The sequence below is a fragment of the Dendrobates tinctorius genome, unplaced genomic scaffold (assembly GCF_039654945.1).
Source record: "Dendrobates tinctorius isolate UK_male_01 unplaced genomic scaffold, ASM3965494v1 ptg000058l, whole genome shotgun sequence".
In the NCBI taxonomy this organism is placed as follows: Eukaryota; Metazoa; Chordata; class Amphibia; order Anura; family Dendrobatidae; genus Dendrobates; species Dendrobates tinctorius.
The window spans coordinates 21,019,962-21,042,356 of record NW_027361726.1 but is presented as its reverse complement, the minus strand read 5'-3'; the positions used below and the strand labels follow the sequence as shown (position 1 = coordinate 21,042,356).

The 22,395-nt window shown below is 48.9% G+C and overlaps 1 protein-coding gene across 1 annotated transcript in view; it reads left to right on the top strand.

The window, feature by feature from the left end:
* Positions 1–22,395, top strand: part of UNC79 (unc-79 homolog, NALCN channel complex subunit) — a 191,532-nt gene that overhangs the window by 100,737 nt on the left and 68,400 nt on the right. The window contains exons 19-21 of the mRNA XM_073578106.1: positions 12,636–12,863; positions 16,433–16,580; positions 16,975–17,054. Coding sequence (XP_073434207.1) covers positions 12,636–12,863; positions 16,433–16,580; positions 16,975–17,054 — 456 coding nt within the window. The remainder of the gene's footprint in view (positions 1–12,635; positions 12,864–16,432; positions 16,581–16,974; positions 17,055–22,395) is intronic.

The window sequence follows — 22,395 nt, the reverse complement described above, 5'->3', positions numbered from 1 at the left end:
ACCGTATATACTCGCGTATAAGCCGAGATTTTCAGCCCATTTTTTTTGGCTGAAAGTCCCCCTCTCGGCTTATACGCGAGTCATACACCGGGGGGGTTTGGGGGGGGGCGGGGGTGTCAGTTACCATACTCACCCACCCCAGCACGTCTCTGCACCCCCTGCTTTCCCCATGGTCTCGGCGCCCCAGTTGTTCAGAGGTCACGCGGTACCGCTCATTAAAGTCATGAATATGCGCATATTTAATGAGCGGTTCCACGTGACCGCCGCTGAGTGCAGGAACAGGTGGGGAGCCGAGATTATGGGGGAAGCAGGGGCTGAAGAGACCGTGTGCCAAGAGGGGGTGAATATGACGGGGGAGGACGGGGAGCAGTGCAATATTTACCGGTCCCCGCTCCATCGCTGTCTCCGGGGTCCTCTGGCTGTGACGTTCAGCAGAGGGCGCAATGACGTAGTCAGTGTGCGCCATGTGCTGAACGTCACTGCAAAGGAACCGGGAGACAGCGATGGAGCGGGGACCGGTAAATATAGCCAGTGCCGGGGGCGACACCGGCAACTGGCCCCCAGCGACGGAGAGGTGAGTATGTGGTTTTCTTTTTATAGCAGCAGCGGCAGCAGCATTTGCGGGTTATTTATATGTGGCTACCATTAACCCTTGTGCAGCAAATTATGGGAGTTACAGCTAGGTCCATATATATTTGGACAGAGACAACATTTTTCTAATTTTGGTTCTAGACATTACCACGATGAATTTTAAACAAAACAATTCAGATGCAGTTGAAGTTCAGACTTTCAGCTTTCATTTGAGGGTATCACATGATAAGGAGCTGAAACTCCTAAACCCTTCATCCAATTTTAATGTGGATACCCTCAAATGAAAGCTGAAAGTCTGAACTTCAACTGCATCTGAATTGTTTTGTTTAAAATTCATCGTGGTAATGTCTAGAACCAAAATTAGAAAAATGTTGTCTCTGTCCAAATATATATGGACCTAACTGCATTTATGTATGGAGCATCTTGGGGCACCATTAACCCTTGTGCAGCATATTATGGGGGGTTATTTATAAATGGAGCATCTTGGGCCCCCATTAACCCTTGTGCAATATATGGAGGGTATTTATGTAAGGAGCATTTTCTTGGCCACCATTAACCCTTGTGCAGCATATTATGGGGGGTTATTTATGTATGGAGCATCTTGGGCCACCATTAAACCTTGTGCAATATATGGAGGGAATTTATGTATGGAGCATCTTCTTGGCCACCATTAACGCTTGTGCAGCATATTATGATTGTATTTATGTATGGAGCATCTTCTTGGCCACCATTAACCCTTGTGCAGCATATTATGGGGAGTATTTATATTTGGAGCATCTTGGGCCACCATTAACCCTTGTGCAATATATGGAGGATATTTATTTATGGAGCATCTTCTTGGCCACCATTAACCCTTGTGCAGCATATTATGGAGGGTATTTATATATGGAGCATCTTGCCATTAACCCTTGTGCAATATATGGAGGGTATTTATTGAGCATCTTGTTGGGCCACCATTAACCCTTGTGCAGCATATTATGGGGGGGTAGGTATGTATGGAGCATCTTGTTGGGCCACCATTAACCCTTGTGCAGCATATTATGGGGGGTAATTATGTATGTAGCATCTTGTTGGGTCACCATTAACCCTTGTGCAGCAATATATGGGGGTGTATTTATCCTTGGAGCATCTTCTTGGGCCACCATTAACCCTTGTGCAATATATGGTTGGTATTTATGTATGGAGCATCTTCTTGGCCACCATTAACCCTTGTTCAGCATATTATGAGGGGTAGTTATGAATGGAGCATCATGTTGGGCCACCATTAACCCTTGTGCAGCATATTATGGGGGTAATTATGTATGTAGCATCTTGTTGGGCCACCATTAACCCTTGTGCAGCAATATATGGGGGGTATTTATCCTTGGAGCATCTTCTTGGGCCACCGTTAACCCTTGTGCAGCATTTTATGGGGGGTATATATCTATGGAGCATCTTATTGGGCCACCATTAACCCTTGTGCAGCACTGTATGGGGGGTTTTATCTATGGAGCATCTTTTTGGACCACCATTAACCCTTGTGCAGTACCACCTTTGGCTTATACATGAGTCAATAAGTTTTCCCAGTTTTTTGTGGCAAAATTTGGGGGGTCGGCTTATACATGGGTCGGCTTATACATGAGTATATACGGTATTCCATTTTGGCTCCATGGGTTAGGGCGCCTCTCATTTATAGCTGCACGTTTGTGCCTAGTGGTTGCACTATATGTACACTGTCTTTGTCGTTAACATTTTCAATAAAATACTATATTTTTAATGCAAATGGACTTTTTTGTCATGTTTGTGGTTTCCACACTCCCTTTTTTATTTCTTTTGAGGGGGTATCGATATGTCAATGTTGGGGCAAGTGGTGATATAAAGTCCCCTCAGACTAAAAGAGCACCTTTTTTTAACCTTTGCTACTACCGCCAGGATGTCTTTAAGGAATAGAATCTGCTTGGAGTTAGGCGTAAATAGAGACAATTGTGTAGGTCTTCTTATTTATGGTGTAGACTAGGATGACGTATTTGCCCTCATCGTCCACTACACTGGTGATTAGCTGGATAGCTGGAAGGCGACTGTATTCTTTATCGCAATTACTACTCCTCTTTTTTATCAATTGCATGGGAATAAAATACATGTGGGAAATTTCTATTCTGCAATCTGTGGGCGTCAGTGCTATTTAGGTGGGTTTCCTGAATACATAATACATCGACTTTTAGGGATTGGGTTTCTTTCCATAGAAGGAATCTATTGAATGGACTATTCAATCCTTTTACATTAATGCTGGAAATGTGAAGAACCATATACAAATGACCAGAGGCGTACAGTATCTACGGGGTATCTAAGGGGTAACAGCCGGTACATGTGTACCGGGCGCAGCCGTCATGGTGGGCGCAGTTGGGTTGCCTAATGCAGCGGTCCGCAGTGTCTCCCTCGGCGGCAGCATTCTACCACCCCCTGGACTGTGAGTCGGCCGTTCTCTGCACAAAGAAGCTGCAGTGCGCCGGCTCCCAGTATTCAATTGTACTTGCATCTGAAGGCGCAAGTAAAATTGAAGCTCTGTCTGACATCATCAGCGTGATCAGATCATGTGATCACGCTGCCGACGTCACTCGCTGCCCTGCAGAGGCGCACACTGGTGGTAAGTGATCCAGTGGAGCTGAAGACACCGAAAATTCAGTGCATGGGGGGGAGGGATTTGGAGTGGGGATGGGGGCATTTAGTGTGTGTTGGGAGATTTGGAGTGCGGATGGGGACATTTAGGCTATTTGCACATGTGTGGAATTGCCTCGGAAATTTCTGCAGCAATTCCGCAATTCCCTGCCGCAGGAAATTTGCGGGAAATCCGCATGCGGAATTCCCGCGAAAAACTAGCATTTTGCCAGCGTAAGTAGCTTACAGAATGCTAGCGTTTTCCAAGCGATCTGTAGCATCGCTTGGAAAACTGATTGACAGGTTGTAAAAAATAATAAAAAAAATAAAAAATATTGTTATTCTCACCTTCCGACGGCCCCCAGCATCTTCTGGTCCCAGTAATGCTTTGTGCGAAAGACCTGCGATGACGTCACGCTCGCGAGCTGCTGTTTTGATGTGAACTGCCTCCCACCCTCCTAGATCTTTTGCTTGATGATACTCCAAAGGTTTGCTATAGGGTTGAGGTCAGGGGAAGATGGTGGCCACACCATGAGTTTATCTCCTTTCATGCCCATAGCAGCCAATGACTTAGAGGTATTCTTTGCAGCATGAGATGGTGCATTGTCATGCATGAAGATGATTTTGCTCCTGAAGGCACGTTTCTGCTTTTTATACCATGGAAGAAAGTTGTCAGTCAGAAACTCTATATACTTTGCAGAGGTCATTTTCACACCTTCAGGAACCTTAAAGGGCCCTACCAGTTGTTTCCCCATGATTCCAGCCCAAAACATGACTCCTCCACCTCCTTACTTACATCGCAACCTTGTTGGGACATGGTGGCCATCCACTACTCCATCCATCTGGACCATCCAGGGTTGCTCAACACTCATCAGTAAACAAGACTGTTTGAAAATTAGTCTTCATGTATGTCTGGGCCCACTGCAACCGTTTCTGCTTGTGAGCACTGTTTAGGGGTGGCCGAATAGTAGGTTTATGCAGCACAGCAAGCCTTTGAAGGATCCTACACCTTGAGGTTCGAGGGACTCCAGAGGCACCAGCAGCTTCAAATATCTGTTTGCTGGTTTGTAATGTCTTTTTAGCAGCCGCTCTCTTAATCCGATGAACTTGCCTGGCATAACCTTCCTCATTCTGCCTTTATCAGCACGAACACGTCTGTGCTCAGAATAAGCCACAAATCTCTTAACAGTACGATGATCACGCTTAAGTTTTCGGGAAATATCTAATGTTTTCATCCCTTCACCAAGGCATTGCAATATTTGGTGCTTTTCGGCAGCAGAGAGATCCTTTTTCTTTCCCATGTTACGTGAAAACTGTGGCCTGCTCAATAGTGTGGAACATCCAGTTTTCCTTTTATTTGGCTCACATGGCAAACTAATTATCACAGGTATCTGAGATTTATTTCAGTGATCCAAAGAACCCTGAGACACAATACCGTCAATGGGTTTCATTGAAAAATATAAACACGCTATGACACTTAAAAACAATTTGCATAATAATTTGGAACACGATGTTAGGCGTCGGATTCCTGGCACTGCACTGCAGGAATCCAGAGCCAGACATCCTGCGGTCTCCCATTCTCCTCCGACCGCTCGGACTCCTGCTCAGCAATCTCGGCGAACCAGGCATTCCCCGCAGACTCGTTCTGTGAGCCTGGATGTTGCTGCCACCTCTAGTGCAGCAATGATAACACAACCTGCTTTGCAGGGAACTGCTCTAGAGGCTAAGTCCTCGCGCCGTGCGACTGGGCATGCCCGCAACTTGTCCTCTCAGTGGAGAGCAGGGGTCACATGTGAAGGTCCTATGTCGGATCTGATTGGTCCTTCCTATAGTACTGGAAGGTCCCGGAAGCGCATGGCTATAAAAAGCCTGCATGGCGGCTCGGCCATGCGCTAGTGTAGCATATTATGCTGTGTGTGTATGGTGATGGATGCATGGACTGGTGTCTGACTTATTATGAAACCCCTTCCCTCGGATATTACGAATGGTGACAGTATGTTGGGTTAGTCAGCTCCAGATTGTGGCAGGCTACACGCCACTGAGCCTTCCTCACCTACACTAGCGTCCGTCGGTGCCCGGCTCCTCCGGCATCGTCGCTTAGCGGCTTCAGTTACGGCCGCGCTGCAGTAGTAGCAGCTTTTGGTGTTCGCAGCTGCGACGCCACACGCCGGCTGACCTGTGCAGCTAACAGGTTCAGCCTTTACGTCTAGTTCATACTTTGGCGTCTCTGTGACTAAACAGAGTCTGCTCTCAGGCTCTCGGGTGACGTTAACCCGAGCGCTGTTTCGCACTTCTAGCGTATCTGCCATTGTCCAGCAGCGGTCTTGTCATCTACCGCACGGTGGACCCCGGGCGGTGAACGCGCCTTCCATTATTTATATCTGGTGCGTTCCGCCGACCCTAACATTACACTAGCGCCAGGGTCTGGCTGGCAATGGCAGACGTGCAGCAGCTGCAGCGCTACATTCGGCAGCTGGAGAGCAGGTTGGCGGCTATTGAGAGCACCAACTCAGCTGCGAATGCTGCACTAGCTGCTGCTCAGACAGTCGCTGAGGCTGTCTCACGTGCGCCCACACTTTTGCCCCTGCCGACAATGTCTCGCCTCCCGCTCCCCGATAAGTTTTCGGGTGATAGTGCCTCCTGTAGGGGATTCGTTAGTCAGTGCTCCATCCAGCTGGAGTTGCTGGCTGCACGGTTCCCTACGGAGCGTGCTAAGGTGGGATTTATTGTCTCTCTGTTGTCTGGCCGGGCATTACAGTGGGCCACGCCATTGTGGGAACGTGGTGATCCCGTGGTACAGGGGGCTGCTCAGTTCCTCGCGGCTCTGAAGCAAGTCTTCTTGGGACCACGGGTCACCCACGATACGGCTCTCCAACTGTTATCTTTAACACAAGGGTCACTTTCGGTTAGCCATCATGCTGTCCAGTTTCGGACACTGGCTTCCGAGTTAGAGTGGCCGGACAAAGTGTTGGTCCCGGTGTTTTGGAGAGGCCTGGCTGAGCACGTAAAAGATGCTCTAGCTACTAGGGAGATTCCCACCAGTTTGGAGGAGTTGATCGCCGTTTCCACCCGCATTGATCTCCGCTACACGGAGCGCGGGTTGGAACGAGCGCAATCCAAACGTAGGGTTAATTTGGCTCCCACCTTTTCTGAGCCACTGAAATTTCCCGCACAGGAGCACCTCTCCTCTGAGCCTATGGAGGTGTCTCGCACCGGCACTAAGTTGCGTCCGATGCGAACCTCTGTGCGCTGTTATCAGTGCCGACAGTTGGGCCACTCGGCTGGCACATGCCCTCAGCGGCAGAAAAGACGACCACGTTCAGTGGCCGTAGGTGGTGGGCAATCCAAGGTGGGACCCTTTTCACCCAAACCGGTGTTCCGGGGTACATTAGATAGTGGGTCCTCCTCCTGGGAGGCAGAGGTCACCCTGGATTCCGGGGCCGAGGGGAACTTTATGTCCTCGACTTTTGCCCAGAGACACGCTATCCCTCTGGTGATACTCCCCCAACCTCTGACCATCAGGGTGGTAAATGGGGCACCGTTACCATCTCAGGTGACCCATCAGACAGCCCCACTCGGACTCTCTATTTCACCCTCACATCGGGAGACTCTGTCCCTGCTAATTATGCCCAATGGCATCGATCAGGTGCTCCTCGGAGTTCCCTGGCTTCGTTGCAACTGCCCGCATATTGACTGGGCTTCAGGGAGGATACTGGGCTGGGGCAAGGACTGTGAGGGAAGGTGCCTGAGGGGCAGCGTTCAGGTGGCTTCCACAGAAGTGCCTGCGGATCTCTCCTCGCTCCCCAAACCCTACCACCATTACGCGGACGTCTTCTCTAAGAAGTCTGCGGAGACGCTCCCACCGCACCGTTCCTATGATTGCCCGATTGATCTCCTGCCAGGCACAGAGCCTCCCCGAGGCTGTGTTTACCCTTTATCACTCCCTGAGACGGAGGCTATGTCCCAGTATATCCGGGAGAACCTGGCTAGGGGTTTCATCAGAAAATCGGTGTCACCGGCTGGTGCCGGGTTCTTCTTCGTACAGAAGAAGAACGGAGAGCTACGCCCCTGCATCGACTACCGAGGTCTCAATGCTATCACGGTTAAAAACAAATACCCCCTACCGTTGATCTCGGAGTTATTTGACAGGTTGCGGGGGGCCCGGATCTTTACTAAACTAGATCTGCGGGGTGCATACAACCTGATCCGCATTCGCGAAGGAGACGAATGGAAGACAGCTTTTAATACCAGGGATGGCCATTACGAATACCTGGTTATGCCCTTTGGCCTTTGTAATGCCCCAGCTGTCTTCCAAGATTTTGTCAACGACGTCTTCCGCGACATGCTCTCTACCTCGGTGGTGGTCTATCTGGATGACATACTCATCTTTTCGCCAGATTTGACCACCCACCGGAGAGACGTCTGCAGGGTCTTTGACCGTCTGCGGGCGAACTCGTTATTTGCCAAGCTGGAGAAGTGCCAGTTTGAGCAGGAGTCCTTGCCGTTCCTGGGCTATATCATCTCGGCCCAGGGGCTGGCCATGGATCCGGCCAAACTACAAGCGGTTATGGACTGGCAGGAACCCCATTCCCTCAAAGCGGTGCAGCGCTTTTTGGGGTTCGTGAATTACTACCGCCAGTTCATACCACACTTTTCCACACTGGTGGCTCCTTTGGTTGCTCTCACCAAGAAAGGAGCTAACCCCAATGCTTGGTCAGAACACGTCTCCAAGGCCTTCTCGGCTATAAAATCACATTTTGCTGGCGCTCCCATATTACATCGTCCCGATGTGGATAAGCCGTTTATCCTTGAGGTAGACGCTTCTTCCGTCGGTGCAGGAGCAGTCCTTTATCAAAAGGATGCTCAAGGTCGGAAGCACCCCTGCTTCTTCTATTCCAAGACCTTCTCACCGGCGGAGAAAAATTACTCCATCGGCGACAGGGAGCTGCTAGCCATGAAGTTGGCTTTTTCTGAATGGAGACATCTCCTGGAGGGAGCCCGGTTTCCCTTTCTGGTATATACGGACCATAAAAACCTGGTCTATCTACAGACGGCCCAACGCCTGAATTCCCGTCAGGCCAGGTGGTCGCTCTTCTTCTCACGATTCCGCTTCACCCTCCACTACCTCTCTGGAGAGAAGAACGTCCGTGCGGATGCTCTCTCACGTTCAGTGGTCTCAGCGGAGGAAGGAGAAGCTGAGCCTCGGTTAATTCTCCCGCCGGAGAGTTTTACGACCGTGGCTCCAGTTGCGCTCGAGTCGGTACCACCGGGCAAGACCTTGGTGCCTCCTCAGCTACGGTCGGAGGTCCTCGCCTGGGCACATGCCTCCAGAGTGGGTGGCCATTTTGGTAAAAAACGGACCGCCGAACTCCTGGCAAGGTCATATTGGTGGCCACATATGGCTCGAGATGTCAAGGAGTACGTGCAGGCATGTGTTTCGTGTGCTCGGAACAGACCCTCTAGACAGAGGCCGGCGGGGCTGTTGTTTCCCCTGCCAGTGGTGGATAGACCATGGGAGATGGTTGGCATGGACTTCATAGTTGGCCTGCCCAAGTCTGGTGGCAGTACGGTCATCTGGGTGGTCACCGACCATTTTTCCAAAATGGTGCATCTGGTGCCACTCGCACGCCTGCCTTCCGCTCGAGGTCTGGCCACCTTGTTCATTAAACACGTATTCCGTCTACATGGCATGCCGGACAAAATCGTGAGTGACCGTGGTCCCCAGTTTGCGTCTCGGTTTTGGAGGGAGCTCTGCAGTTTACTCAGCATCGTGCTAAATCTATCCTCCGCTTACCATCCCGAGACGAATGGCTTGGTCGAGAGAGCCAATCAGACCTTGGTCACCTATTTACGACATTTTGTCTCTGCCAGGCAGGATGACTGGGCATCCTTGCTACCTTGGGCAGAATTTGCCCTAAACAATGCGGTGGCTGATTCCACTGGTCAGACGCCCTTTCTCCTAAACTATGGCCAACATCCACGTGTCCCTGTCCCGATGCCAGTGTCCTCCACTGACTCCAGGGTGGCAGACTGGGCAGTGGAGGCCCGGGACATTTGGGATCGCACTCAGGATGCTATCCGGGCATCTAAAGAAAGGATGAGGGCGTCCGCCGATATGCATCGGCGGCCTGCGCCAAGCTTCTCCACTGGCGACATGGTATGGCTCTCCACCCGAAACATTAAACTGCGGGTTGAGTCTCCCAAGTTCGCACCGCGATACATTGGACCATTCAAGGTCCTCGAGCGACTTAGCTCGGTGGTCTACCGCCTGGCTCTACCTCCACATTTGGCCATTTCGGACGTGTTCCATGTGTCCCTCCTCAAACCAGTTCACATGGTCCGGTTTTCTGAGTCATCTGCCGGGTCATCAGACTTATCGTCTGATGAGTTTGAGGTTAACGCCATCGTGGGGCGCAGGTTTGTCCGTGGCAAAAAATTTTATTTGGTGGACTGGAAGGGTCATGGGCCCGAGGCTCGGACCTGGGAGCCGGTGGAAAATATTCACGCACCGCTCCTGATCGCGGCCTTTGAGCGCAGTGAGGCTCAGCAGGGGGGGGGCCCTGGGGGGGGGGTAATGTTAGGCGTCGGATTCCTGGCACTGCACGAATCCAGAGCCAGACATCCTGCGGTCTCCCATTCTCCTCCGACCGCTCGGACTCCTGCTCAGCAATCTAGGCGAACCAGGCATTCCCCGCAGACTCGTTCTGTGAGCCTGGATGTTGCTGCCACCTCTGGTGCAGCAATGATAACGCAACCTGCTTTGCAGGGAACTGCTCTAGAGGCTAAGTCCTCGCGCCGTGCGACTGGGCATGCCCGCAACTTGTCCTCTCAGTGGAGAGCAGGGGTCACATGTGAAGGTCCTATGTCGGATCTGATTGGTCCTTCCTATAGTACTGGAAGGTCCCGGAAGCGCATGGCTATAAAAAGCCTGCATGGCGGCTCGGCCATGCGCTAGTGTAGCATATTATGCTGTGTGTGTATGGTGATGGATGCATGGACTGGTGTCTGACTTATTATGAAACCCCTTCCCTCGGATATTACGAATGGTGACAGTATGTTGGGTTAGTCAGCTCCAGATTGTGGCAGGCTACACGCCACTGAGCCTTCCTCACCTACACTAGCGTCCGTCGGTGCCCGGCTCCTCCGGCATCGTCGCTTAGCGGCTTCAGTTACGGCCGCGCTGCAGTAGTAGCAGCTTTTGGTGTTCGCAGCTGCGACGCCACACGCCGGCTGACCTGTGCAGCTAACAGGTTCAGCCTTTACGTCTAGTTCATACTTTGGCATCTCTGTGACTAAACAGAGTCCGCTCTCAGGCTCTCGGGTGACGTTAACCCGAGCGCTGTTTCGCACTTCTAGCGTATCTGCCATTGTCCAGCAGCGGTCTTGTCATCTACCGCACGGTGGACCCCGGGCGGCGAACGCGCCTTCCATTATTTATATCTGGTGCGTTCCGCCGACCCTAACACATGATGTACTTGCGGTTTGTTGCCTGATGATTTTCCTGGGCTCCTGCATGGTGATCTGCTCGTCTCCCCTTGTGCCTTCTCCATACCGCTGATGCACCTCTCTGGGGAGGTCTGACCCGGCGTCAGGAGATCAGACCCCCCCCAGTGCGCTCCACACTGCCGGTGGCCGCATGATGAGCACTGTGGCGGCCACCTTGGATTTTCCCGGGCGCCGATTCAAAGACCGTGATCCTGCCCGGCGCTGCTCCCCTGCTCCTGGTGACGCTCCCCATCGCCAACTGGAGTGTACCTGAGGCTGCGGTGAGCATTCTGAGAGGGTTTCCCCGCTGTTATCTGCTGCTGTGAGCCGCTGTTAGTCCATGGAAGCACGGATCTTGCGCTGCCTGCTACCGCTCAGATCCTCATCCGAACAGGCCCCCATACATGCTGTGTCTCTAGCTCCATGCACATTTATCTGTGACTGGTGCTTATTTCATGACCTCTTTACCAATTTGATTGTCCTTAAATTATTCTCTATTGGACCCTTAGGCTTTTTTTGCCTCCCTGTACACATCTGTTGAGGCTACAATAAAAAAACATCTTCTTTGCACATTAACTATCTCATGCAAGGAAGCCTACAACATACTCACATAGAGATTATTGGTTTGGTACATTGAGCCATATCCCTGCACGGCTCTCTGCTATTGAGACATGCAGCATTATACAATTATTTTTGCACTAAAGCACTTTATTTGGGTGTTGGTGGTGGCTTTTTGAGGGAGTTCTGTTGATATTCAGGGAGGGATAGCCAACGTGGAATGGGGGCACCACTTGGTGCACATATTGGGTTCCAACCTCCGCTGATAGGAAGGGTCAGATAGGGTAATACACATTCTATCCTTCCCAGACCTTTTCCTTGTTGTGTAACCTACTTGTGCCAAATCCCAGGCGTATATGGTTAATCATACTTTTTTCATCCCAGATTGTTTTTGGACTAACCCTGTCCCTAATGCGCCCATTTTTATATAATAGGTTGTCTTTTTGGCATTCTTTTATTATATACCATTAAAAGTTTTTCATCCCAGATTGTTTTTGGACTAACCCTGTCCCTAATGCGCCCATTTTTATATAATAGGTTGTCTTTTTGGCATTCTTTTATTATATACCATTAAAAGTTAATTTTTAAAGGGGTTTCTTTTTCCTTTTGTTTTCTAGTTGTAGCAAATGCCATGGTTTACTTATGATGAATTTCATTGGTTTAGTTGTAGGGACTGTCCTGATCTTCTCTGTCACAACCACAATTTTCTTGGTTGTAGAGACTTCTATTGGCTTACTTGTTTCTTGCTAAATGCTTATTTGATGGGGATCGACATGGGGTTAGCTGTACCAGCTGCCATGAGTTTAGTTCTGCTGCCTGCCATGGGTTTAGTCATGAGGCATGATCTGGGTTCAATGGTAGGAAGTGCCCCATATTTAGTTGTGGAGACTGCCGTGGGTTTAGTTTTTGAGACCGCCATGGGCATCTGTCCAATTATCAGTAATACAGATGAGCATGTGAGAATAGCTGAGGTCTGATAACAGGAAGGGGGGCAATGAATGTTAGAAGTAACAGGTTTGATCTTTAGCCAAGTTCAGCATCAGAGAGAATCCCAACAAAAAGAGGTAAATGCAACTGGGCAGACGACTGAGGCCAGGATATGACAAAGGCTGCTAACAAGGCGTGAACATGCAGGAAACTGCCGTTGGGGAGCAGGAGACTATTGCCGGACTGTGTAGAGGTGGGATATTGCATTTTGGGGGTCTAATAGTTAAAAAGTAATCCTCACAAATGAGAATGGCAGCTACAGATACCTAACAGAGAAGCTCACATTGACACTGATTAGTTGATGAGTCTCCACCAGCCCTGGCCATAATATGTAGTCAGATCATTAATATGGAAGTTTCTGGATATTTGCTCTTTTTCAGATGGAGCTGCAGGATGATGGCATCACTCTGGGGCTGGAGAACAGTCTGTCCAAGGACATCATTTCCATCATTAATAACGTCTTCCAGGCTCCTTGGGGCGGATCTCACACCTGCCAGAAAGATGAGAAAGCCGTGGAGTGCAGCCTGTGCCAGTCCAGCATCCTCTGCTACCAGATGGCCTGTGAGCTGCTTGAGCGATTGGCCCCTAAGGAGGAAATCCGACTGGTGGTGAGGGTCCTGCTTATTGATTGTTTCCCCACTCTCCACTTTTCTAGGCATGAGGAGGTGTTTATCAGGCCCCTGCCCTCGGTCTATGGACCTCTTTTTTTTGTGTTTTCTGTAAAAAAAGAAAGCAGTTTTCCATGCACTGACTTGTAATAATATATAGCAGCCAGTCTGAACAAGCAGGGCTGCAGTATAAAGCATGGTGAAGTGACAGAGCAGCAGCTTGAGCCTTTAATAAGAATGGAGGTAGATTCCAGACGGGCAGCAGCTACCGATGAAAATACAATAAGTGTTTTGTATAGATCTCCTGTACAAAGGCCTCCAGTCCTATGCCGAAGTGGGGCCCCAGAGTTTTTGGGCTACAGTGTAATGCATAGAAAAGGGACTTGATAGTAGCCTTGTCCACCTACAGTTGTGCTCAAAAGTTTACATATCAGGGCAGAATTTTTGCTTTCTTGGCCTTTTTTCCAGATAATATGAATGTTAACACCAAAACTTTTTCTCCACTCATGGTTAGAGGTTGGGTGAAGCAATTTATTGTCAAACTACTGTTTTTTTCTCTTTTTAAATCGTAATGACAATTCAAAACATCCAAATGATTCTGATCAAATGTTCACATACGGTACCCCATTTCTTAATACCGTGTATTACCCCCTCTAACCTCAATGACAGCTTGAAATCTTTTGTGGTAGTTGTGGACGAGGTTCTTTATTTTCTCAAATGGAACGTCCAAGTACGTCCCATGCCGATGATTGCAAATTTGCCTCCAGTATTTGCTGATAATGTGCTGCATCCATCTTTTCTTCAACTTTGACCAAGTTTCCTGTTCCTTTGCAGCTCACACATCCCCAAAACATCAGCGATCCACCTCCGTGCTTTATAGTAGGAATGGTGTTCTTTTCGTCATAGGCCTTGTTGACCTCTTTCCAAATGTAACATTTATGGTTGTGGTCAAAAAGTTCAATTTTGTTCTCATCACTCCAAATTACCTTATTCCATAAGTTTTAAGGCTTGTCTCTGTGCTGTTTTGCGTATTGTAGGCGAGATACTTTGTTGCATTTGCGCAGTAATGGCTTTCTTCTGGCGACTCGACCATGCAGCCAATTTTTCTTCAAGTGCCTTTTTATTGTACATCTTGAAACAGCCATACTGCTAGTTTTCAGAGCGTCCAGTGTTATGATTAGGTCACCGAGGAGGATAGCCGGGGAATAAGCTATGCAACCAGAAAACCAGAAAGCTTGGTAACTAAGCGGATTGCAGACCTCTAAAACTAACAACACAACTAGAATTAGCCGTGGGATGTACCTACGATGCCCTAGACGCCTCGGCACAGCCAAAGAGTTAACTAAGCCTAAAGCAAGAAAGGGGAAAGATAAACTGCCCCGGAGTAGAACCCCAAAGGAATAGACAGCCCCCAAACATATATTGCCTGTGAGACAAGATGAAGCACAAACACAGGCAGAAAATAGAGTAAGCAAATGATGGGGCCCAAACTGTCTAGATAGAACAGGACAGGAAAGATACTGTCTGCAATCACGCAAAAAACCCTAAGAAAAATCCAACACATCTGATATGCAAAAATACTGAGGTCACACGACCTCTCCCCCACTAGATCAGAATTTTGGTGTGAACTGAAAGGAAAACAAAAGATACCGATATAACAGGGGACTAGCAATACTGAACAGACTGACATAAGCTGTGGCATATGGAACGGGGTCCAGCACTGGTCCCAGCAGGGAACAATGCTGAACCCACACAGCAAAGCAGAAAGTAGAGAAAGGCAAAAACTGGATCAAATGCAAAAAGATTCCAGCAAACAAATAACTTATCTGAACGATGCAGGACCAAGCAGGGGGCAAGTGGACTTCAAAATGCACAGGAAGAAAACCAAATCACCAGCAACAACTGAGGGAAGCTTGCTGACTTAAATCTTCCCAGTCTGTAACACCTGACCTCCAATCATCCTCTTCAGGTGATTGACTTCTCTCAACCCGACCAGCTCCATTACCCGCAGCAACCACCAGAGGGAGCCCAAACTCAGAAGTAAGGTCAAAAGTGTTCACAACAGTCCAGTATTTCAGCTGATGTTTGTGTGTTTTTCTTTTCATCCCAAACATTTTTTCTGGCAGTTGTGGACTAAATTTTTGGCCTACATAACCGTGATTTTGTTTCTAAAGAGCCCTTGATTTTCCATTTATAAATCACAGTTTGAACGCTGCTGACTGGCATTTTCAATTCCTTGGATATCTTTTTGTATCCCTTTCCTGTTTTATACAGTTCAACTTCCTTTTCCCATAGATCTGTTAACAATTCTTTTGCTTTCCCCATGACTCACAATACAGAAACGTCAGTGGCTGTATGAAAGATGCAAGAGTCTGTTTGGATCCCAGGAACTCACTCAGCTTTTATGCACACACACTGATTACAAGCAAACAGGTCACAGGCGAGGATGTTACCTTTAGTAGCCATTCAAACCTATTTGTGTCAACGTCTGTGCATGTTATCAGGCCAAAATCACCAGGGTATGTAAACTTCAGGGTCATTTGGATGTCTTGGGTTGTCATTTTGATTTAAAAAGAGAAAACACAGTAGTTTGACAATTAATGGCTTCACCCAACTACTAACCATGAGTGGAGAAAAAGTTTTGGTGTTATCATTCATATTCTCTGAAAAAAGGCCAAGAAAGCAAAAATTCTGCCGGCCGGGGTATGTAAACTTTTGAGCACAACTGTATAATAGGTTGCAGATTTCAATAGGTGAGACATCTAAGATGTTTTCACTGATAATAGCTGTGTCCTTATAGAGCAGAGATGCAGTATAAGGCCAGGATCACACATGCGAGATGCACAGCCGAGTCTCGCATGTTAATACCAGGCACTGCCGCCGGCACTCGGATCGGAGCGTGTGGGGCCGCATGCTCCGCTCCCAAGTTCCGGGTATTAACATGTGAGACTCGGCCGTGTTTCTTGCATGTGTGATCCAGGACTAAAGCAGAGGGGAGTGATAGAACAGAGGTCTGAAACTTTCTAATTTCAGACTCCAGGAAAAAACTTTTTTAAGACCATGAGATGACCTCTGATGTAGTAAGTAGGGATATATAGTAGGAGTTCGGGAGACAGGGATGATTTCCAGACTTGAGGTTTTCTCTCTCCAGCCCTCGCTCCTGTAATCTCTTTGTGCTTCTTGCTGTCACTTTGAGAAATGTGGAGCTGATGGTGTTCAGGGGATAGTCTCGCTTACATGACAGCTCAGCAGGATTGGTAATGCAGTGCCTGTATTAAGATGGAGCTGATTGATGGGCTGAATTCTAGGTTTCCACACCGGATCCCGTATCTGTGTTTCAGCAAGTTTTATGATAAATGGCTCCATATTATCAGGGGATTGATGGACGTGTCAGAGACGAGGAACAGGCAAGCCCATAGATCACATCTCATATAAGAAGCAGCCATGAAGATTATCCCGGGAGAGGATTCTGTCAGATTTATGAGCCACACCGCAGAAACCAAGTCTGTAAGAAATGCTGCATTATAAATGGTTTGTAAACCTCTAACGAGGGCTCATATTTTTCTTAGGAGCCAACAGACAGTCTAGAAGACAGTCTTCTGTTCTCAAGAGCCGAATTTATCATCGAGAATGAAGGAGGAGAAGAAGTGAATCCATCAAATAAGCTTGGAGATAATCCAGGAACGCACACGGAGACTGCAGACCCGTCCAACACAGGTGTGATACCCAATATACAGCGTCACTAATGCACACACACAACACACATCTGCAGCATTTAGCTGCTCATATATGGACATCACCATATTGTTTACTATGGGATTAGAATTGTAATGGCAGATGCAACTCCTGCATCCATCCGCGATAAGGGATCCGTGCACAGAGCGGCAGAACATTGTGTCTGTACTTTAAGTGACGCATCAATACGACGCCTGTGCAGCCCTGAAATACACTGGTACATGACTATACATAATACCTTCATAATGGGGGGGGGGGTGAAGAAGAAATCACTTATTTGGTTACTTCTGTGTCACCGTTTCATTAAACTTAACCCACAGTTCTCTGCAGTGAAAACAGTTCATCTGCTCTTCAGCAAGTTGTGCTTCCATTTCAGCTGTCAAAAATGACACCGACCAAAAATTCTGTTACCAGCAACTTCCTGTTACCCTGAAATTGATCTACACCATCCTTCAGGTACGAGGCCCCTGTGTGTTACCCAAGTATAGCCTTGTAATTTCAGTAATATGTCTGATTTGATTTCTTTCTCGCTTCATTGAGAGACACAGGTAACCATGGGTGTATGCTGCTGTCGCTAGGAGGCTGATACTAGGTAAAAAAAAAGGAAATTAGCTCCTCCCCAGCATTATACACCAACTGAGTGGCACAAAGCACCTCAGTTTAAGTTTAGTGTCTGTAGGAGACGGACCAGATCCGCAATTTTCCTTTTCAGGTTTCCTGTTGTGTTTTTATTAATGTTTTCCCTTTGTTTTTCAGATTCCTTTCTCTTTTTTCCCACATGCGACCAAGAGAGCAGTGTGGTGTCACCCACATCGCCCACTCTTGGACCCGCAAGGCAGGACCTAATCCCCTGCCACCTTCATGGGCGTTTCAGCGTGACTCCCGATGGCCGATCCTTGCCTTTTTTTTTCCCACCACACCCCTCTGTTCAGAGAGGGATGGGAGAAAGACGGTGGTCACCAGTGGTGGTCTTCCCCCTTCTTGTAAGGGGTTGACGCCGTCTTCTGCAATGTCTGGAGACGGTGCGAGAAGGAGGATCCCTGATTCCAGTGACCCTCACCCACCCGAGGCTCCTGAAGTTATCCTCATTGCTGCAGAGGGACCGGGCACTCACCGCACAGGTATGTCTCCTTCCTTTCCCTCTGCAGCTGCAGGCGTTAACACCGGGAACACTATCCCTTCATCTCACATGGGACATAGCGGAGTTACTAGAGGGGACAAGCCGGCACAGCTGCGGCCATTTTTCCACATGGCCGGTCTCAGTGCTTGCGGGAACACCCCCTCCTTTTGCTGGCCGCACTTCTTCCTGGCTTTCTATGGCCAGTTACTGTCGCGTGTTTGAATTTCGCACTCTTTTTATCCAATAGGAGGTTTCCTCTCTTCCTCCTCTTCTTGCTCAGTCTGGCCACACCCTCCGGCAGGGCGCGCTTATTCGGCGCATTTTTTCGCTCCTATCATGGAGCTTTCACTTTCCTGGCTGTTCACGTCCCTGGCGAGTCAGTCAATCGGAGGGGGACTTTCGTTTTCACCGACCGGAAAATCTTTCTGGCTATTCACACCCCGGCGTGTCAGCCAATAGGATGCTTACTTTCATTTTTTACCGGTCAGCATTGCACACGCCCACCACCATGCACGGACATGCGGTGACACAAGCCGATACTGCATCAGCTTCTGTGCCTCTGCAGCTGGCAGTCCTGAATATTATACTGCCATATCCTGCGCTCTCTGCATGACCTGCGGATACCTGCACACAGGGGGGCAGTCTTCCAAAGTTTCTTCTGCTGGTCGTCGCGGGCATATGGTATGCTCTGCTCTATCTTCTTGACCTCTCCTCCACAGCAGTAATCCCAATGCTTAACTCATGTCCAACCCTACAGAGTATTCTTTCTGCCCCAATAAGCCTACTGTGATTCATTACACCTTTGCTCTCTGCAAATGAAAGTGGTCATCAGGTCAGCCTTCCCCTTCTGCCTGTCCTGCAGTCCTTCTACCATGTCGGCCCCACAGGAGCCCCCTAACGCCCTGGACGAGAGCACACCCCTCCCTCCGGAGTGGGCTGTTGCCATGTCACAGTCCATCTCCGACCTGACAGAAGTATCACAGTCCCTGGTACAAGTTGAAATCAAAGCCGTTAGCACAGCTGTGAAGTAGTGGTACTACAAGTAGGATCCCAATCCGTAATATATAGATGCAAAGACTTGGCACACACAGTCTGTGATTCCAGTGAAAGATAGTTTTTAATATACAATATAGACGTTTCGGTCATATTGACCTTCATCAAAGTACTGCAAAAAATAATTAAAGCAAAAAAACTAAAGTGCATACATGACAACAAAAAATATAATATCTGGGAAAAATCACTTATGTAGCCGTAAATGATGTCCATAACATCCTAGACAGTAAAGCACATAAATTGGCATGTACAGTAGGGAAAAAGGCACCCGGCAGACCAAGATAACATAATGGAATAAATTATTGACTGAAAAAAAGGATTAACATACCTAGGTATTGTACTGTGGTTGTTTAAGCAATACTCTATATGAGAGCCAAAAAGTACAAAGTCCTATGAGGTGAAAGATAACATCTCCTATTAGCAAGCGTGATCTATATCCATTGTGAGAGGAGATATATACAGTACAGACCAAAAGTTTGGACACACCTCATTCAAAGAGTTTCCTTTATTTTCATGACTATGAAAATTGTAGATTCACTCTGAAGGCATCAAAACTATGAATTAACACATGTGGAATTATATAATTAACAAAAAAGTGTGAAACAACTGAAAACACTGTATGTCTTATATTCTAGGTTCTTCAATGTAGCTACCTTTTGCTTTGATTACTGCTTTGCACACTCTTGGCTGTTATAAGTAGCAAGAGTGGACCCTCTTGGTCACGGTACCGGGATTCCTGGGGCGAGCTGGCCAGGTGGTGCCGACCCCTATACAGGGACCGTTAGGAGCAGGCCCGAAGGAGTCAAATACCGTGACAGCTGATACCAAGAGGGGCGGCTCAGGTGCGGGTGAGACAGACAAGGCAGAGCGACCGGAGTCAGGAGCGACCAGACAGGGCAAGAGTACCGTACGGAAGGCACACGATAATCAGGCGCCTCCATGAGGGAGGAGCCGCCTGATATACCCTGTGCTGGAGCTTGATTGGTGATCGCTCCACAGGGGTGGTGCAGATGGGGTTAAGTGAGAAGAAGGGCACGCGCCCGCGGCCTAAGGCGCATACCTGGAGCAGGACAGGAAGAGGAACCCTCGTGCTGAATCCCCTGGGCTGCAGGACGGGAGGCTGAGGGTGTCGCGAGGCTGCCAGAGCAGTAAGCGGGGATCCGAGGGGGAACCCTGGGAACAGCAGCAGGAAGAGCGTGACCCGGTGAGATAGGTGACGCCGGCCCCGACCTGACAGGCGGCTTCGGTACCGGCGGCGCAGGCATGACATTGGCATTCTCTTGATGAGCTTCTAGAGGTAGTCACAGAAAATGGTTTTCACTTCACAGGTGTGCCCTGTCAGGTTTAACAAGTGGGATTTCTTGCCTTATAAATGGGGTTGGGACCATCAGTTGTGTTGTGCAGAAGTCTGGTGGATACACAGCTGATAGTCCTACTGAATAGACTGTTAGAATTTGTATTATGGCAAGAAAAAAGCAGGCAGCAGACAACGTTCTTGGCAAGAGTGACCCCAGCGGAGGACTTCCCCGGAGCCCAAGCAAGAACTGACTCATGCGACCTGAGCCAGGGCAGGCCAAGGAACAGAGCGTGAGACAAATTAGGCAAAACATAAAAAGCAATTCTCTCCCGTGGAGAGCTCCGATCTGCATTTCCAGCTCGAGAGTGACCGTGGTGACGGGAACAGGTAACGGCTTGCCATCCACCGAGGTGATCACACACGCCTCTTCAAGGGTGACGGCAGGAATCCGGAACTTGTCCACCTCTTCCATCCGAATGAAGTTGCCCGCCGCACCCGAGTCCACATACGCCTCCACAGATCTACGCTCCCGACCTAGGAGAATTAAAGCTGAGATAGTAAGGGGTAGAGAGGGAACAGAGTCACCTAGGAAGGCCTCTCTTACCTGGCCTAGGCGGAGGAGTTTCCCGGCCTCTCAGGAGTAACCGGAGTCTGGAGCGACTGGAGACAGGCGTGACCAGACGGGGCCAGAGTACCATACGGAAGGCACACGATAATCAGGCGCCTCCATGAGGGAGGAGCTGCCTGATATACCCTGTGCTGGAGCTTGATTGATCGCTCCACAGGGGTGGTGCAGAAGTGGTTAAGTCAGGAGAAGGGCGCGCGCCCGCGACCTAAGGCGCATACCTGGAGCAGGAACAGGACAGGAAGAGGAACCCTTGTGCTGAATCCCCCGGGCTGCAGGATGGGAGGCTGAGGGTGTCGTGCGGCGGCCAGAGCAGTAAGCGGGGATCCGAGGGGGAACCCTGGGAACAACAGCAGGAAGAGCGGGACCCAGTGAGATAGGTGACGCCGGCCCCAACCTGACAGGCGGCGCTGGTACCGGCGGCGCAGGCATGACATTGGCATTCTCTTGATGAGCATATAGAGGTAGTCACCGGAAATGGTTTTCACTTCACAGTTGTGCCCTGTCAGGTTTAATAAGTGGGATTTCTTGCCTTATAAATGGGGTTGTGACCATCAGTTGTGTTGTGCAGAAGTCTGGTGGATACACAGGTGATAGTCCTACTGAATAGACTGTTAGAATTTGTATTATGGCAAGAAAAAAGCAGCTGAGTAAAGAAAAACTAGTGGCCATCATTACTTTAAGAAATGAAGGTCAGTCATTCCGAAAAATTGGGAAAGCTTTGAAAGTGTCCCCAAGTGCAGTGGCAAAAACCATCAAGCGCTACACAGAAACTGGCTCACATGAGGACCGCCCCAGGAAAGGAAGACCAAGAGTCACCTCTGCTGCGTAGGATAAGTTCATCCGAGTCACCATCCTCAGAAATCTCAGGTTAACAGCAGCTCAGATTAGAGACCAGGTCAATGCCACACAGAGTTCAAGCAGCACATCTCTACAACAACTGTTAAGAGGAGACTTTGTGCAGCAGGCCTTCATGGTAAAATAGCTGCTAGGAAACCACTGCTAAGGACAGGCAACAAGCAGAAGAGACTGGTTTGGGCTAAAGAACACAAGGAATGGACATTAGACCAGTGGAAATCTGTGCTTTGGTCTGATGAGTCCAAATTTGAGATCTTTGGTTCCAACCACCGTGTCTTTGTGCGACGCAGAAAAGGTGAACGGATGGACTCTACATGCCTTTTTCCCACCGTGAAGCATGAAGGAGGAGGTGTGATGGTGTGGGGTTGCATTGCTGGTGACACTGTTGGGGATTTATTCAAAATTGAAGGCATACTGAACTAGCATGGCTACCACAGCATTTTGCATCGGCATGGTATTCCATCCGGTTTGCGTTTTGTTGGACCATCATTTATTTTTCAACAGGACAATGACCCCAAACACCTCCAGGTTGTGTAAGGGCTATTTAACCAAGAAGGAGAGTGATAGGGTGCTACGCCAGAAGACCTGGCCTCCACAGTCACCAGACCTGAACCCATTCGAGATGGTTTGGAGTGAGCTGGACCGCAGAGTGAATACAAAAGGGCCAACAAGTGCTAAGCATCTATGGGAACTCCTTCAAGACCATTGGAAGACCATTTCCGGTGACTACCTCTTGAAGCTCATCAAGAGAATGCCAAGCATGTGCAAAGCAGTAATCAAAGAAAAAGGTGGCTACTTTGAAGGACCTAGAATATAAGACGTTTTCAGTTGTTTCACACTTTTT